Here is an 18,138-nt window from a genome sequence, read left to right on the forward strand (position 1 = left end):
CTGCATATGACAGAGCCCTGAGGAGGGAGAAAAGGGCAGGACCCTGCAAGATGCAGCTTGTAGAGATGAGGCAAAAGCCACACTCCACAGCCTGAAAAGCAGTTAAGGATCCTTAGTTTTATTTTAAGTACAAAGAGAAGGAAGAAAACAGCATGATCAGATTTGTTTCTAAACTGTTGCTGTGTGGAGAAGAGACCAGAACCACTTTGAAGTGAAGGTAGTCTGGCTGCAAAGTGAATAAAGGCCAGTGTTCACAACAAACACAAAGGAATTCTTAAAAGTTATTTGTATGATACAACTTTTCCCACAATGCTTAAAAGAGGGACTGTGCATTTTTACAAGTTAATCAAGGAGACACAGTATGGTAATACTAAGAGAAAGGACAAAAATGAGGGGTTACAGTGTCAAATGTAAATACATCTTTGTTGTGCTAACAACCTTCATCATGTAACTCTGTCGAAATCTATATGTGCTTTTTCCTTAAAGTGGACCTTCGATAAAAGGAGTCATTTAGCTATAGCCACTATAGTCCCACTCATTTACATAATCCAGAAAACACTGACTTAATACCATTATTGAACGACCCTATGACCTGGCAATCCCACTGTTGGGCATATATCCAGACAAAACTTTCCTTGAAAAAGACACATGCACCTGGGAGTTCCCGTTGTGGCTCAGTGGTTAACGAATCTGACTAGGAACCATGAGGTTGCGGGTTCGATCCCTGGCCTTGCTCAGTGGGTTAAGGATCCGGCATTGCTGTGAGCTGTGGTGTAGGTTGCAGACGCGGCTTTGATCTGTCGTTGCTGTGGCTTTGGGGTAAACCGGCAGCTACAGCTCCAACTAGACCCCTAGCCTGGGAACCTCCATATGCCGAGGGAAGTGGCCCTAGAAAAGGCAAAAAGACCAAAAAAAAAAAAAGACACATGCACCCGTATAATGCAGCACTATTCATTGCAGCACTATTCACAATAGCCAAGACATGGAAACAACTCAAATGTCCATCAACAGATGACTGGATTAGGAAGATGTGATATATATATATATACATATATATACATATATATATATATATATACACACACACACACACACACACAATGGAATACTACTCAGCCATCAAAAAAGATCAAAATACTGCCATTTACAGCAACATGGATGGAACTAGAGACTCTCATACTGAGTGAAGTAAACCAGAAAGAGAAAGACAAATACCATATGATATCACTTATATCTGGAATCTAATATAAGGCACAAATGAATCTTTCCACAGAAAAGAAAATCATGGACTTGAAGAATAGACTCATGGTTGCCAAGGGAGAGGGGGAGGGAGTGGGGTGGTTGGGGAGCTTGGGGTTAATAAATACAAACTATTGCCTTTGGAATGGATTAGCAATGAGATCCTGCTATGCAGTACTGGGAACTGTGTTTAGTCACTTATGATGGAGCATGATAATGTGAGAAAATAGAATGTACACATGTACGTGTAACTGGGTCACCATGCTGTACAGTAGAAAAAAAAATATTGTATTGAGGAAATAACGATTAAAAAAATTAAAATTATAAAAGGTCAAAAGTTAAAAAAAAAAAAAACGTTATCAAGTGTTACTTTTTGTATTTAATCTAGCAGAATCTGAGACAAATAAATCGCTAAATCTAAGTACAAAAATTTTTCTGCAGACCTCTTCCACTCAAAGCCTATAAACATACCTGATGTGCCCCCAATCTACACCTTCAAAAAAAGAATGACCTTTTATTTCTTCTACTCCACCATTCCCAATTCTGTTTTCAGAATCAATACAAAACCTAGAAAATGGAAACAGAAATTAGCAGGTGCAAATTACACCTAAAATACTCTATTTGCATTATTTCAAACATTTCAATTTTTTTTCTCTTCACTGAAGTTAATTCTGTTTATTGTGGAAAATGTGGGAGAAAACAGAAATCATCTATAACTGTCCCAGACATAACTACCATAAACCAGTCTGAAGCCATTTCCTTCCAGTCTTTTATTATAATTTCAAAAATATTGTGTTGATAAGTTACCACTTTAGGACTAATTTTTTCCACTATATACTGAGAACATTTCCCAAAGTCATTCAATATTTTCCTATAACTTCATTTTCTAAAATTTATACATAGAAGCACTTCAATTTATTTCACCAGTCCACTATTGTTCAACATAGATGGTTTTCAATGTTTCATTACTAAAAATAGTATCAAGATAACATATTATACCTAAATCTTTACACACATCTGATTATCCACGAAATTCCTAGAAGTACAAGCGCTAGGTCAAAGGTCATAGACAGTTTGAAGATTTTTTTTTTTTTTATAATATGCTGCCAATGGGCTATTCCCATAGGTTGTACCAATTTATATTCCTTCCAGCCCTTTCACACAAGAACTGACAAACATCATCTTAGTTGAGAAACAGAATGGAATCTTTTGCTTAGAAAAGTTTTCGTATATAGACTTTTGTGACATGAACTGTTACTCACAACTTATTTTCTCTTTAGGGGATAAGATCATTGCATTCTAAGAGGAGTGACCTTTGAAACAATATAAGACCTCTTCCCTTTTCTTAGCTCTTACTTTTTTTCCTGAATACTTCCTTTTAAGAGTCTGCATTTAAAAACAAAGAAAACAAAACAAAACAAAAAACAAACCACCTTTTTTTGTTGATCTGTTTGACTATATTGATCTCCTTTTCCTCCCACAGAGGCTGGAATGGGCAAATTAGTCTTTTAGGTACCTGTGAGGTTTTTAAGATACCGCAGACTTCTCTAGGGACTGAACTACTAACCTAAGAATTAAGTCTTTAGCTTTCTCAGATATAGGCACCTCTGGAGGAAATACCAGAGTTTCTTTCCAGTTCATCACTTTCCTATATGTTTCTTGAGGTGTTTCAGAGCAGAAAGGTGGATATCCTGCATTTCAGAGAAAAACATAAGTGTCATTAGCTTTTATGATCAAAAGCTATGTGTGTCACAAGAATCAAAACAGCCCCAAGTGCTCTACTTAATAAAAAAATACCACCATTCATCAATTTATAATCAAATTGCTAATAAAGTCAAAAAAATAAAGGACGTAAAGCATTGCCCCCCATTTACCCAAAAGGCCATGCAGATACCATTTTGATACACTGGGGTTCTGGTAAATACCCTCTTCCTGAAACAGGATCCCTTAGAGAGCTCACTGATATTTATCACTGTGTATTTAAAGAATACACATGTTTTAACCCATAATAAATGGGTTTGATCAGTAGCACTCATGGAAATTTATATAGCTACGTACAAAAATGAATGACAAAACATACCTATTAGCATTTCATACATAATCACTCCCAAAGACCACCAGTCACACAATTTGTTGTAACCAGTCTGCATGAATACTTCTGGAGCAATATAATCTGGTGTCCCAACTGTGGAATATGCCTGCAAAGGAACAGCTTGTCAAATCAGTGTTCTCTCTATTCTCTCTCTTTTTTTTTTAAGAGCTGAGTATGGCTCACTCCTGGGGAAAAAAAAAACCCAATATATACAGAAGTTAATTTTTCATTTAATACTTGCTTTTATGTTTCTCAGGAATAAGGCTTGGAAGGCATTGAATCAGCTAGTATGCTACTTAAGACATAATTTCTGTCCCCCAAAGAGGTCAACTAAGTTATTTATGTACTTAGCCCTAAATCCATTCAAAAAGAATTAAAAGGTTGTGCCCACAGACCTGGCTTCCCCACTGGTTACTGATGTATTCTCAGGAAAGTTATCCAACCTTTCTAAGCTTCAGCTCCTGCTTCATAAAATTAGAGTATCTGCCCTAACAGAGCTGACATGAGGATGAAACAAGCAAAGGAATGTGTTTGTAAACTACAACCTACTATCTGAATATCAGGTATTTTCATTATAAACTTAAGTCCAGGGCATTGCTTATCCATTAGAAAACAATGCAGTTTTTCATCCTTAATTCATATAAAATCTTACAAAAACTTTAAGGCAATAGTTTTCAACTAAAGGTAGTACTCGAGGGACCATTTTTGACATTTCAGTGACCTGGGAGAGGACATGATTGGCATTTAGGGGGCAGGAGATACAGGCTCTAAAGGAATTTCCTGCCCCCAAATACCATTAGAGCCCCCACTATTTCTCCCATAGGAAACATGAGGTAAGTCATGGTGATGGTCACTAGAATAATAAATGTTGTACATGAATAATCAGCTGTGAATATTCTGTAATCAGAGAGCACAGAATTCTCACCATAACTTTAAGAAGTATTCACTTTTCTTTTAAAAGTAGGAAATAACTGCAATTCTTTTCTTAATTGTAAAAGCTGATCTAAAAGTGACACATATAAAAGGAGAAGGAAGATTTGGTCATTAATGCATAGTTCAAAACATTTAAAAAACATTTTTAGGCATTCCCTTCATGGCTCAGCAGTTAACGAACCCAACTAGGATCCATGAGGATGTGGGTTCGATCCCGGGCCCCACTCAATGGGTTAAGGATCTAGTGTTGCTGTGAGCTGTGATGTAGGTCACAGATGTGGCTCAGATCTCACATTGCTGTGGCTGTGGCACAGGCCGGCAGCTGCAGCTCCAATTCGATCCATAGCCTGGGAACTTCCATATGCCACAGATGCGGCCCTAAAAAAAAAAAAAGAAAGCTTTTAAAAACTTTAAAAAACATCAGAATGCACAAGAAATTTGCACTTATTTCGCCTATTAAGAGAATGAGCTCAAAAATCCAAAATTATGGCAGAATTTAGCAGAACACTGTAAATCAACTATACTTCAATAAAAAAATAAAATAAAAAAAAACCGCAAAGGTCATTGTACTTGCTTTTTGAGGGTATCAGACTCTTGCCTTTCAGTCTGTTTTCCTTCTTGAAGGACTGCTAAATGAGTTTCCCTTCATCACTTGGTTGAATTTAACAAATACTTATAGAGTGTTAATATAACCAGGCATTGTACAAAAAGTCAGGAAATTGAAGTCAAAAGGCACATTCCTAACTTTGACAGTGTTCATGGACCTAGTTAACAGGATAAAGAGAAAAAGGAAAAGGGGCAAACAATTCTAAGATTTGCTAAGTAATGGAGGAGAAATAGTGTGGGGTTAAAAATACAGTGTGGGAACTTCTATATGCTGCACCTGTGGCCCTAAAGAGCAACAACAACAAAAGAACAGTGTTGTTCCACATTAAAGGAGTCATTGATTTTATCTGTGGTAAAGCCTGCTTTCCAAGGTGATTTTGTCTATTTTATTGTAACACTGTTAACATGCCAAATTTTCAATTTAGTTTGTCTATGAAGTTCTTAGAAACACACAACGACTTACTTATGCTGATTGCTATTTGCTGTACCAGGACAGGTAGGGAAAAGAGAACCCTGGAAATTACAAGGCATTTACTACAGTCCCATTCATCTTGATGAGTTTTGTAGAAAGTGCTAATTACTAGTAAACACAGAGATTACATAATTGTAGATATGCTCAATAAAATACTCTGAAGTGAAATCATAAAGTAAAAATCAGTATTTTTCTTTACAGGCAAGGAAATGTTACAGAGAAACTAAGAAAACCGGATGATCCTAGAACAAGCTCAGTTATTGCTACAAAGTAAGAACTCATCGCTGTAAAGATCCAAATTACTAAGCAAACACCAAATGAGAATTTAGGACCAGGGCACAAAATTCTTTCTTCAAAACTTGGCTACTCACCAGTTGTCTCCTGTTCTTCTTCCATGTTTCTGCTTTCCTCTTTGAGTTCATGTTCTGGAATGCTAATTTCAACAAAACAGAATTGTAATCACAAGGGAAAAACTCTCATCAAAAGACAAATTCACACATACGCATTTAAGATACATTGGTTTAAGGAGTGAGGAAAGGGGGAGAAGCTTCAGTCCTCAGCAGTCCTGACTTAAATCAACACAGAAAAAAAAAAAAAAAAACCAAAACCGACAAAAAAAAAATCAGACTTACAGAAGTCACTCGGTGGGTTGTGTGTAAGATTTCTGTAGAATTCAGTCCTATGAGCTTTCTTTAAGCCCGTGCATAAACCAAAATCAGATAATTTTACATGACCCTAAAAGACAAACAAACAAACAAAAAAACCCCTAATAAAATCAATAGATTAGGTTCACTTTGAGACAAAGCCTTATTATAAACTCTTCTTCTAAATGCAATTACTTATTCTTAGCTTAACATTCATAAGGTGAAATTCAATATTATAAATATTTGATTATGATTATTTTAAGAAGCAGAAAATGGAAGATGATAAAGACAGCCGATTTTCCTTTGATGTCATTTCACTTCTGTGTTCTCTCCTACTGTCTCATTCTACAAAATAATGTGGGTGAGCAATAACATAAATTGCAGTTGCCCATTTCCAATCACAAAATCAGCTCTATAACTACATAAAACAATCAGCAACTTAACAATTCACCAGTTTATTCACATGCCTTGGCATCCAATAAAAGATTGTCTGGTTTAATATCCCGGTGGATGAAACCCAACTGGTGGATGGCATCTATTGCCAGAACAGTCTCTGAAATGTAGAACTGTGTTTCCTCTTCTGTCAAAGTGTCTTTCTTCATTAGCAAAGTCATCATGTCACCTAAATAAAGGAAAATAAGTACTATGGATTAGAAATGCCTCAAAAAGGGGAATAGCTTATTACAGATTTCTTTGTAATATATAACATACGCTGGAGTTTTGCATTTTATGATCTACCCAGTGTACCTCCAACCACCTCTAGGGCCAAATTTTCAAAGAATCATTGCATAAACAAAAGTTTTGTGATGTTTAAAGGTAGAAAGTATGTGAAATCAAATCAGAGCAGAGATGATAAGGAAACATTATCTACCATTCAACATCCAGAAGAAGCTGCCAAGGGAACTATGTCGAACTGTGAAAATGAATCAGTGTAAGCACACCTGGAAATGGAACAGACTCTCAAACTCAAGTTTCAAAAATTTTTAAAATTACGTGATACCAAGTGTACGCATAATTCCACAGCTTGCTTTATTACTCTACTTTGTTTCTGAGATCTTACTGTTGGAACAGATACAGCTCCTGACTTTTAACTACTGTAAAACATTTCAACACATAATTATGCCACATTTATCTATTCTTCTACTGATGGACATGTATCTTGCATCAAGTTCTCGCTATTACAACACTGGTGCAATGAGCATCCTTTCACAAGCCGCTTGTGCACATGTGGGGGAGAATCCCTAGGGAATATGGCTGGTTGTAGGATTGCCAGACTGTAGGACACAAGCATTTTCAACTTAACTGGTATCCATGAACTGTCTGTAAGAGTTAGGAGATTCCTTTGCATAGATGAGATGCCAGCTTCCCTTACAGCCTCATCAGACTTTTAATGCTTTTGCTAATCAGATGAGTGAGTAGAATCTCATTCTTGTTTTAGTTTGCATTTCCCTGAATATGGGTGAAGGGGAACATTTTCCTATACCTTTGTAGACTAGCCCGAGTTTCTCTTCTATACAATGCCTATCATTTGCCCACTGAATTTTTGTCTTCTTCTTTAGTGACTTGTTCTTAACTCTAGACTTATAACAATCTAAACAACTGTATACTGTAAATTCAGAATGGTAATATTTAAAATGTGCCAACTTTATCATTTCTTCAAAATAATCCAATTTGTGGTCAAAATTAGTATTATTATGGGAGAAAGTAGAAAATCATGACTGTAAAACCTCAGTGCTAGGGACATAAAAGTAAATCTAGTCAATAAAATTATAATTAGATATGAAGATGTGCTTATGTGAGAATGTCATTGCTACTATGTTTGCTTTTACCTCCAGGGAGAAATTCCATGATTAGATAAAGGTTCCTCTTATCTTGAAAACTGTAAAACATCTTCACCACCCAGGCACCATCTGCTTCTACCAAAATATCTCTTTCTGCTCGGATATGGGCCACCTGGATGAATGTATTTTGAAAAATAATTATAACACATTATACATTTTCCAAGCTTATTTCTTAACGATTATCAACCCAGTTCCTTAACAGTCAAAAGGAAAGCTGGAGTTTTAGAAAAGATTTGAAACATATGTGCGCATGTTATGTTCTCATTAAATATGGAGAAGCTCAGGAAAAACTTTATTTTAGGTGATATCTTTAGGCCTGAAAAGGTGGGATCACAGGTATATTAGGGGAAGCTGAGGCCTCTCAGGTAGAAAAGCAATTAGTCTAGAAATTTTCTAACCAAAGTCTCCACCTAGCCAAGGATCTTGGCTTTGTCATACAAATTTAGGGTCTGGGACTAATTTTTAAAAGTTAAAAGTACTAAGCGATGGCCTATAGAGAGGCATGACAAAGTCAATGTCCTTAGTAAACTATTTTTACCTGTTACTAGTCCAACAAAGGGCCTGACTGGTCTTTAACCACTGGGTTGGTTTTTTAAGAAGTAGGGGGAAAAAATAAGATGTAGAAACATTTATAATAATTTGATGTTACTTAATTATAATATAAACCTTTATAATATCTATGAACATGATCTATAGCAAATTATTGTATAGCCTTTGGGGGTTTTGCTACTGACTTTTGTCAGTCACTAGAGCTCATGTGACTTTTGTCTAGTGTCTAGTCACTAGAGCTACTATTACATGAATATTTTGTAGTGTGAAAACTTATAAACTCAGTAATTTGTGGGATTTGTATAATCGATTTTCAGATGCTTTTGCACTGATATATGCATACATTCGTTCTTCAAAGATTAACAGTAAGATCTGATTTTATACTTTTGCTATTTTCATTGTGTGTCATTATGAACTCTGGCTTAAAGCACACGAGAACACAGATCTTGTAAACCTTTTCATGGTAACAAAATGTGATCTCCTTAAAATACCATATTTGGGACCACTATATTATATAAATCCTGAGATGAAAATCAAAGCACCAAAATAAACATTAACAACTAAAAACTTGCTTCTGGCATCAAAAAACTGAAAATTTCTCTAGAACTGTCTTGTAAAGTGAAAAATGTTATCAAAATTCCTACCTATTGCCTTTTACAAAGCATTTTTAAGGTCTTAAAGGGAAAACCTTAAACTCTTGGTGTTGCCTCTAGTATTGTCAGGAAAAATAACTACATTGTAAACTTGGCTTGATTATTTTTAAGTATCTGAAAACCAGATTACAGGGTATGTTTTCAAAATGGGCCTATGTTTCTAAAGTATAAGAAGTATCAGGCACAGTAATCTGAGACCACAAGAGCAGAGAGAAAAGTTGCTACTTAATTTTGTATAGCGGTTAACATCCGCTTAAAATAATGACATATTAGAACTGAGTGGGAAAAAGGTTTTCTAAAATGAAATTCAATGGTAACAAAAGTAGACTAATTTATATAGGGGGAAAACTAGATACGATTATATAATGCGGTAATCCTACTTGTGCAAAGTAGACCTGATACTGAGCTCCAGGGAGATTCTCCTACAAAATATTCTAGGCCAGGGCTGTCCAACAGAAATATAATGCAAGGCACATATGTCATTTTCGGTTTTCTAGTAGCTGCATAAATAGTAAAAAGAAACAGGTCAAATTATTTTTAACCACATGGTTTCTATAACCTCTATATCTAAAATGTTATCATTTCAGTATGTAATTAATACAAAAATTATTGAGATGTTTTACTCTCTTTTTTTCTTCTGCAGCAAGTCCTCAAAATTTGGTATTTTCCGTTCATAGCATATCTCAATTCAGACTGTCTACAATGAAGTGCCCAGTAGCCACATGTGGCTAGTTACTAAGGACCACGGCTAGAAATAACTGCTGCCTTTTGTCCTTCCTCTAAAACCCTATCCAGGACTAATCCCATGAGGCTTAGAAGATTTCTGTTCATCTCCCCATCTCTGAGGCTCTACATCTTGACCCAGACATTTATTCCCATCATTATCTTTAATTCCCTAACACAACCCGACCTTCCTTGTCTTCTAAGCCTCTTCCCCTGGCATCAGCCTGTGTTCAACAAAACCCCTGTCACCTCATCTCTGTGGAGTTCCTGTCACCTTCTCATCCTAAATGAAAGCGGACTGTCCACTGAAGGTTCTGTGCTTCTGCAGAGGGAGTTGTCAGAACGGCCTGCTTTCCCTCATGTGTTGCTGGTGATGGGGTGTGTCTACTGCTCGTTCTCCCGGCTGCTTCTGCAGCATGGTGACACTTTCCTTCTCCCCAGCTCCTCTGCAGTGCATGCTGCAAGACGCCATCAGTCCTCATCCTTCCTCACAGCGATCACTGACAGAACTCCTGGTCAACCCGCTCACCCATTCATGACGCAGCTGCTTCCTTTCAATACTTTCCACTCATGGACAGATTTCAACATCCATGAGGACAAACCACCATCCATTAGGATGAACCATCAAACAAATATCTACACAGCTCCTGGACTTCGTCCTCACCTCCGATGATCTTCTCCACTACACCTCAGCCACCCAGGGTAATCTTCTTGTCCTTCCCATTACCAATAACTGTCCCCCCTCTAAAGTCTCAATTTTGGGAGTTCCCGTTGTGGCTCAGTGGGTGAGGAACCTGACATTATCTCTGTGAGGACATGGGTTCGATCCCTGGCCTCTCTCAGTAGGTTAAGCATCTGGCATTGCCTTAAGCTGCAGTGTAGATCACAGATGCAGCTCAGATCCAGTGCTGCTGTGGCTGTGGCACAATCCCCAGCTACTACTCCGATTCAACACCTGGCCCAAGAATTTCCATAAGCTGCAAGGTATGGCAATAAAACCTTTTTAAAATAAAATAAAAGTCTCAATTTTAAGCAACTTTGTTTCTTATTTCGCCTTTTATCCTTCCAAGTCTCTTACTTATTCTCGTACTTTAATCTCCATTCCATGGACCCAACCACTTTTTCTCTACTTCCTCCCCCCCAGAACTTCATTTCTTTCTCTACCCAGCCTTTATCATTCACAAATGCCTTCAACTCCCCTGTCCTTTTTTTCCTTTGCTAGATTTGCCTGGCAAAACACCAGCCCTAGTTAAGCCCATACTTCTGTCTATTCTCACCTGCCCAGAGTAACCAAATATTACTAGAGAAAAATCCCCCAACTACACAAACTGGTTTCACTTTACATGTGTGGTTACAAATCTCAATGGACATTCAACTGCATTTGCTTTCCCGCACTTCAAGTCAAGAGTTGTGACTATTTCACAACTTCTGTCTCCTTACCCCTCCAACAAGCTACCTGCTCTGCCTTTTCTCCTGCTGATGACCTCCCTGATTTGCTGTGAGGCAGGAACCTGGCACTTTACTGCCAGATCAACCACCCTGTTTGTTCCCACTTTCTCTGCTTTTCCTTCCTGTTCTAATGAACAGGTCCCTAGTCCTAGCATAGATCAACTTCTTTGCTATCCAGTGCACTCTAATTATCTGCCCCTCTTTCCTGCATCTTCAGTTTTTCTATTAGATCCTTTCAATCAGCAATGAAACAAAGGAAATTAAAAAACCCAAAACCCACCAACATTCTTTTGATCCTAAATCGCACTTTACCAAATGATCTTTCTCCTGATTTACACGAAAGGTTTACCTATATTCACGTTCTCTACTTCTTCCTTCTCATTTTCATTCCCACTATTCCAAAGAAGGTTTACCTATATTCACGTTCTCTACTTCTTCCTTCTCATTTTCATTCCCACTATTCCTCCTCCAATCCATGGAATCTCCAACTGAATAATTTGGCAACAACATTTATTTATTTATTTATTTATTTATTGTCTTTTCTAGGGCCGCACCTGCAGCATATGGAGGTTCCCAGACTAGGGGTCTAATCGAAGCTGTAGCCACCGGCCTACACCACAGCCACAGCAACGCCAGATCCGAGCCGCGTCTGCGACCTACACCATGGCTCAGGACAATGCTGGAACCTTAACCCACTGAGTGAGGCCAGGGATCGAACCCTCAACCTCATGGTTCTAGTTGGATTCATTAACCACTGAGCCATGACGGGAACTTCGAGCACAGTTATTATTATAACTCCATCTCCAACTGTGACACCCAGTGGCCTGTCTTGCTCTTGTCCCCTCCCTCAGCAGCATTCGACCTACTTGACCATCCACCTCCTCCTTTGAACACGTCCTTCTGGCTTCCAGGACACCATGTTCTCCTCATTTCCCCCTAACTGATCAGAGGTTCCTTCAGGGGCTCCTTTCCTGGTTTCTCCTCTGCCTAGTGTTCCCTAAGGGCTTGAATCCAGGCCCTCTTTTCTTCTCTATCTACATCTGTTCCCTGGGCAATTTCATCTGTCTCATTACGTTAAATATTGTCAATATATTAATTACTTCCAAATTATGTATCCAGTCAAACTTCTCCCCATATTCTATCCGACACGGACATAATTATCTCTACGTGGATATCTAAGAGGGGGCTCTTACTTAATAGGCCACAAAAAGAGCCCTTGATTCCCACTGTCACCAAACCTGTTCCTTCCTCAGTCTTCTCTACATGAGAAAATGATACCATCATGCATCCCATTCCTAGGTAAAACTCCTACTATCCTTGATTCTTCCTTCATTTCCTACTACCTTCCTCTGACACCCCAACATAGAGTGAGTCACAGAAAATACTGCTGGCTCTCCCATGAAAACATGTACTTAATCTGTTTGACTTTTCTTCTAATTTACTGCCAAAACCCCACACTACTGTATATGCCACAGTCACATCCTGGCTGGAATCATTACCCAGTCACTCAAGTGTTCTCCCTGTTTCAACTCTTGTTTATCCTACCAGCTGGCAAAGGGTTTGAGTTCTCTTTGTGAAACACCTATCAGACATGCCACTTCTCTGTTCAAACAAGACAGTGTCTTCGAGATGCATTCAGAGTAAGACCCATATGCCATTTCTTGGACTTCAAAGATCAGTGTAATCTGGTCCTTGCCCGCATCCCATCACTGGGGTCTAGACACGGTGGCTTCTTTCTCTGCTCTGAGCAGGACAAGCTTATTCCTGCCTCAGGGCCTCTGCCTTTGCTCCCTGGACCTTTGTTCTGCCAGAGTGTTAGGTGTCACCCTGTCTCATTACTCAGTCTCTCATCCAACATCCTCAGAGAACCTTCCCTCACCTAATTCTTCCTCCTAAAGCCTTCTTCATCTGCATCACTTTATTCCTTTTGTAAAATTTTTCTTCATAGCACTTGTCAGCCATGACTATTTGAAATAGTGGTCCACCCATTTTCCCTATGACTGTTAAGTGATCAAGAATCAGGTGTTTGTCCTATTAATCACTGTATTCCCAAAACCTAGATTAATATCTGATACATCGTAGGCAGCTAATAAATACTTGCTGAATGAATGGAATAGAAATAAAGTGAAATAATGTTGTGAAAACTCAAGTGGGCCATATTTAAATAAAAACCAACATCATGCTGCTATTATAACAAAGGAAATGCTAGGTGGGATTGAAAACCTGAAATCAAGCACTAGGTACAGAGTGATGCCATCTCCCTCTACACCCCTACTGCCCAATCCTTCACCAGCATATGTACCCACTTAGGGGTCTAAGAACATCTGCCCAGACTGGAAACACAGGTGAACACATAAAATAATACCACTGATGCTTCCAGAATTATGGCCACCCCATAAACAGCATCAAGTCATGGGAAACCCAGGAGCATGAAATTGGAGGGGTGAGAGTCTCAGGAGACTGGTTTGCTTATTTGCTGTGTGATAGGGACTAGTGTACTGAGAATGGTCCTATTTTCACTGAAGTTAGAGAAGAAGTGTTTTATTCTGGACTGAATGTTTGTGCCCCTCTCTATCTCCCCTAAAATTCCTAAGGTGAAGCACTAACCCTGCCCCCGTGTGACTGGATTTGGAGATGGGCCCTCTAAGGGGGTAATCAAGGTTCAGTGAAGTCATAAGAGGGAGGGTTAGTGAGCATCCTGGTAAGAAAAGACCCCAGAAAAGAAAATTCTGTTGTTTGAGCCACTCAGTCTGTGGTGTTTTGTTATGACAGCCTGAACAGACATGTAAAGTGGATTATAAATTTGGAAGAAATTTTAACTATAAAAATTGAGAAACAATGAAACAGGCTACCAATAGGAAGATGTGGAAGTTTCTTTTTAAAAATCCCAGTATTTAACACTTATTCCAACACCTAGTCGGTGGACCGTCCTTTGGTTAACATGTGTTCAAGAACTCATACCTGCTCTTTTTCAAGCATATCAGCTTTCCTCAATATCTTCATTGCATAGATATGGCCTGTATCTTTCTTTTGGACCAACCGCACCTAGAATGTAAAAATTCATAACATAAATGCTAATTAATCACTGCTACTTATTTAGGAGTCAAAGGCAGGCTCCTTTAAAGAAAGCGGCATTGCAATTTGCCATTGCTGGTATTTTAGGAATTCTATTAAAAATAAGCTATGTTAATTCACCTTTTAATACATTATACTACTTTAACATATATTAAACTATTCTAATACATATTTTAAACTATATCAAGATATATATTTTCAACAGCAGTAACTTTAAAAAAGAAGCACACCTCTCCAAACGCTCCTCTTCCTATAACTTTCAGAGACTCAAAATCATCCAAGCCAAGTCTGGTCCTCTTTAGCCGTAAGAACTCTGTTTCCTTGCGAGCATGTTGTGATCGGCGTAACTTTTTCTATTAAAAAAGGAACAATTTAAAAAGATGACTTTAAAATCAGATCATTCACAGACTCACAGACATAGACTTGTGGTTGCCAAGGGGGAGGGGGAGGGACTGGGAGTTTGGGGTTGATAGATGCAAACTTTTACATTTAGAATGGATAAGCAATGAGGTCCTACTACATAGCACTGGGAACTATATTCAGTCTCTTGGGACAGACCATGATGGAAGACATACATATATATGTATGACTGGGTCAACCTGCTGCACAGCAGAATTGTTACAACATTGTAAATCAACTATACTTCAATAAAAAATAAAATTAAATAAAAAATAAATAAGTAAAAATTAAAAAAAAAATCTAAAATCAGACTGTCTCAAAGGAAGCCTAGAGTACTAAAGATGAAACAGGCTATACTGGGGGTAATGTATCTTAAATATGATATGCTAGTGCTATAACTTATTTACTGAAGTTGAATATTTATAAAGCATAAAAAAAAGTCTAAAGAAAATGTTTTTAAATGTTGAACAATAAACCTTGGAGTTCCTGTTGTGGCGCAGCAGAAACAAATCTGACTAGGGACCATGAGGTTGTAGGTTCGATTCCTGGCCTCGCCTAGTGGTTTAAGGATCCGGCGTTGCCGTGAGCTGTGGTGTAGGTCTCGGACGCGGCTCGGATCTGGCATTGCTGTGGCTCTGGCATAGGCTGGTACCAACAGCTCTGATTAGATCCCTAGCCTGGGAACCTCCATATGCTGCAGGTGTGGCCCTAAAAAAGACAAAAGACCAAAAACAAAAACAAAAACAAAAAAACAAAAACCCCCAAATAATTAATAAACCTTTATTCTTGAGGCAGACTCCATTGGATAGTTCATCTTTACTAGTTTACATATTCCTTCATCTATATGCCAACTTAGTTCAAAAATAAAAATTAAACTTTCGGGAATGCTAATAGAATAAAATCTGATACTGATTTTCACTCTGTCGAGAAGTCTACTTTGCTTCAATTCCCTAATTTCTAAGGTCGTTCTATCACAACTACTGAGACATTACAACACCAAAATAACACAAGAGCAGTATTTCCATATAGCCTTATTTAAGGTAGAATTTATTCTGGACAAATTTTTAATAAACTGCTTGAGACTTGGCACACTGCTTGAAAATATGAGACTGCACTTAAAAAATAATTAAACAAAAAATTCTAATATACGCAAATCAAGAATTTCATAAATTCTCCAAAGATCACAAAAAATAACTACCATTAGTAAGAAATATTATGAAATGCCTGAAGGTTATACTTGGAATGGGCATTTATTTAATTGTTTTAAACCTCATTTCTCTCCTCACCAAACAAAATTCTGTTTTTCGCATAGGATCATGTCAAATTACCTCTACCTAGTAGAGAAGAGGATGGGTAACACATAGGATGGGTAACAAACAAAATAAGTGAAAAAAATTAAACTTCAGTTCATCTTCAACTGAACCGCATGAAGCCTTTGGTGGTTCAGGTGTAAGGAGGAAATGAATCAAAATGACTGAAATGGTTCAGAAGCATTACTCCTAAATGCAGTTTAACATATAACAACAGAATAGTCCCTTTCTACTCTTGTGTGTGTGTTTTCAAAAGGGTAAGGTGAGCTATTAATTAGAAATATGCAAATATCTATCATCAATACAATGGAATTCTGATACTGCTAACAAAGTTAATCTAATAGGATAAAATTATTAAATTATGTCTTCAGTCTAATAGCTTTAAATGATGTCACACACTCAGGCACATAAGTGATGGAAACAGCGAAGATGTTTTTTGTTTAAAAATGCCTTCTGAATAATAATGTTGGAAAATGAATTACTAGTAAAACAAATGGGTATCTCCAAAAAAGTAGCCTGTTGTAAACTTTGACTCTAATAAAAAAAAGGCCACATGGTGGCACTATGGCATCGTCTTTCAAAGTAGTAAAGCCCTTTTAAAAATTATATAAGTGAATAAACATAAGAATTCGAAAGGCATTTTGGATTTCGGACTTTATGGATTACAAAACAATACAGTTGGATGTAGAATCAGAAACTGGTCTAATCTCAACGTAAAAGATGACCTTATCACACAGGTTCATAAATTATGCTCAAAATAGATAGACAAAAGAAAACAATGCTCATTCCTATCAGATAGGTTGGGTGGTGTAGCAAGTAAATAATGTTTATGTAGTTTGGGGGACAACTATTTAATGGCAAAAAAAAAGTTTATGGACTACATAATCCTAACAAAAAAGGGGGAAATCATCTATGACACTGTTACATTACTTTAAAAAAATCTATTCCATAGTATCAAAATCCATGTGTCCATGTTGTAGTCCAGAGGGAGCTGAAGCAAGTTCACATTTAAAAACAAAACAAAACAAAAAATCAATAAAAAAAAAGCATGTTGCTCTATCTGCTCGTGACTTGTGTAGATTAAGTCATGTTGAAAACAAATAACACTTTTCTGGTAATCACCATCTTTCCTCTCTAAAGATGACAACAAAAATCACAGACAGGCTTAACATTTCATGGCTCTTTTGCAGCTTCAACTTGCCCAGTTTGGGTCTCCATTAGAGTAAATAATATTCCATGTTGGATGGGATTTTAAGTGGGATGAATTAGAAATACATCATTTTCCTTTTTTCCCCCATTCCTTTTCAAATGGGCGTTCCTCAAACTCTCAATCTATAGGCTGCTCAGTTTTGGTAGAAGACAGAGTACACAGAAGGTTTAAGATATGAAAGGGTCAGCTATCAACTTCCTCTCAGTATAGATGCTTTTCATAGCCACTTTATATATATAGTTTAGTTTTCACACGTAACTTTCACAAATTATTTTCTATTACAGAATGAATTAAAGATAATTTATAAAACAATTTTGCTTTGAAAAGACCCACCCCACATAAAGATGGTTCCAACATATTGTACATGAGGTTGAGAGAGTTATGTCTAGTCTATTTTATAGAATGTGAAAGTCAAGGACGTAGCGTAGGCCTAACAATAAGAATTTGCAAAATTCAAATATTTTTACTAAAAATTTTAAATGCTTGATAAATGGTCATTATGAGCCACTGGGCATTTTTAGGGGTAAAATCACCTCACATTTCCTACAAGCTATTTAGGAGAATTAAAGAAAATTGCTCTAGGTACTTTGTACTTCCTGGCACGGACACCAGAGGTCGCAAGCTGGAAGCTATAAGGTGTACTTCCACTCACAGATGCATTTGCTTTGGCCCCCAAGTTGTTTTAAAACACTCTATTGATCTGCCAGTATTTTTAAAAGCAGGCAATTTCATAAAAGCCCAGATTCTCAGCTTCTCTTGAAAAACAGAGCTTCGCATCACTAGGCCCACAGAGCAGCCTCAGATGGGCAGCAAGTAGCTCGGGACTGGTCCATCCCCACCATGGTGCCAGTCACCAGGAATAATCGGGTCAGTGCTCTTGTTTTCTTCCAGTAAAGTGAAAAGCGGTATGTCTTTATCAAAAGATAAACTGTGAGGAGCAAAT

The 18,138-nt window shown here is 37.6% G+C and overlaps 1 protein-coding gene across 6 annotated transcripts in view; it reads right to left on the reverse strand.

Moving 5' to 3' along the window:
• Positions 1–18,138, reverse strand: part of STK38L (serine/threonine kinase 38 like) — an 83,736-nt gene that overhangs the window by 4,608 nt on the left and 60,990 nt on the right. For all 6 annotated transcript variants that reach the window (XM_021092164.1, XM_003126421.5, XM_021092163.1 and 3 more), the window contains 9 exons: positions 14,507–14,629; positions 14,163–14,246; positions 7,816–7,939; positions 6,454–6,608; positions 5,975–6,077; positions 5,714–5,775; positions 3,320–3,437; positions 2,807–2,930; positions 1,711–1,806 (listed from right to left, as the gene is read on the reverse strand). In XM_021092164.1, coding sequence (XP_020947823.1) covers positions 1,711–1,806; positions 2,807–2,930; positions 3,320–3,437; positions 5,714–5,775; positions 5,975–6,077; positions 6,454–6,608; positions 7,816–7,939; positions 14,163–14,246; positions 14,507–14,629 — 989 coding nt within the window. The remainder of the gene's footprint in view (positions 1–1,710; positions 1,807–2,806; positions 2,931–3,319; positions 3,438–5,713; positions 5,776–5,974; positions 6,078–6,453; positions 6,609–7,815; positions 7,940–14,162; positions 14,247–14,506; positions 14,630–18,138) is intronic.

The sequence above is a fragment of the Sus scrofa genome, chromosome 5 (assembly GCF_000003025.6).
Source record: "Sus scrofa isolate TJ Tabasco breed Duroc chromosome 5, Sscrofa11.1, whole genome shotgun sequence".
Taxonomy (NCBI): domain Eukaryota; kingdom Metazoa; phylum Chordata; class Mammalia; order Artiodactyla; family Suidae; genus Sus; species Sus scrofa.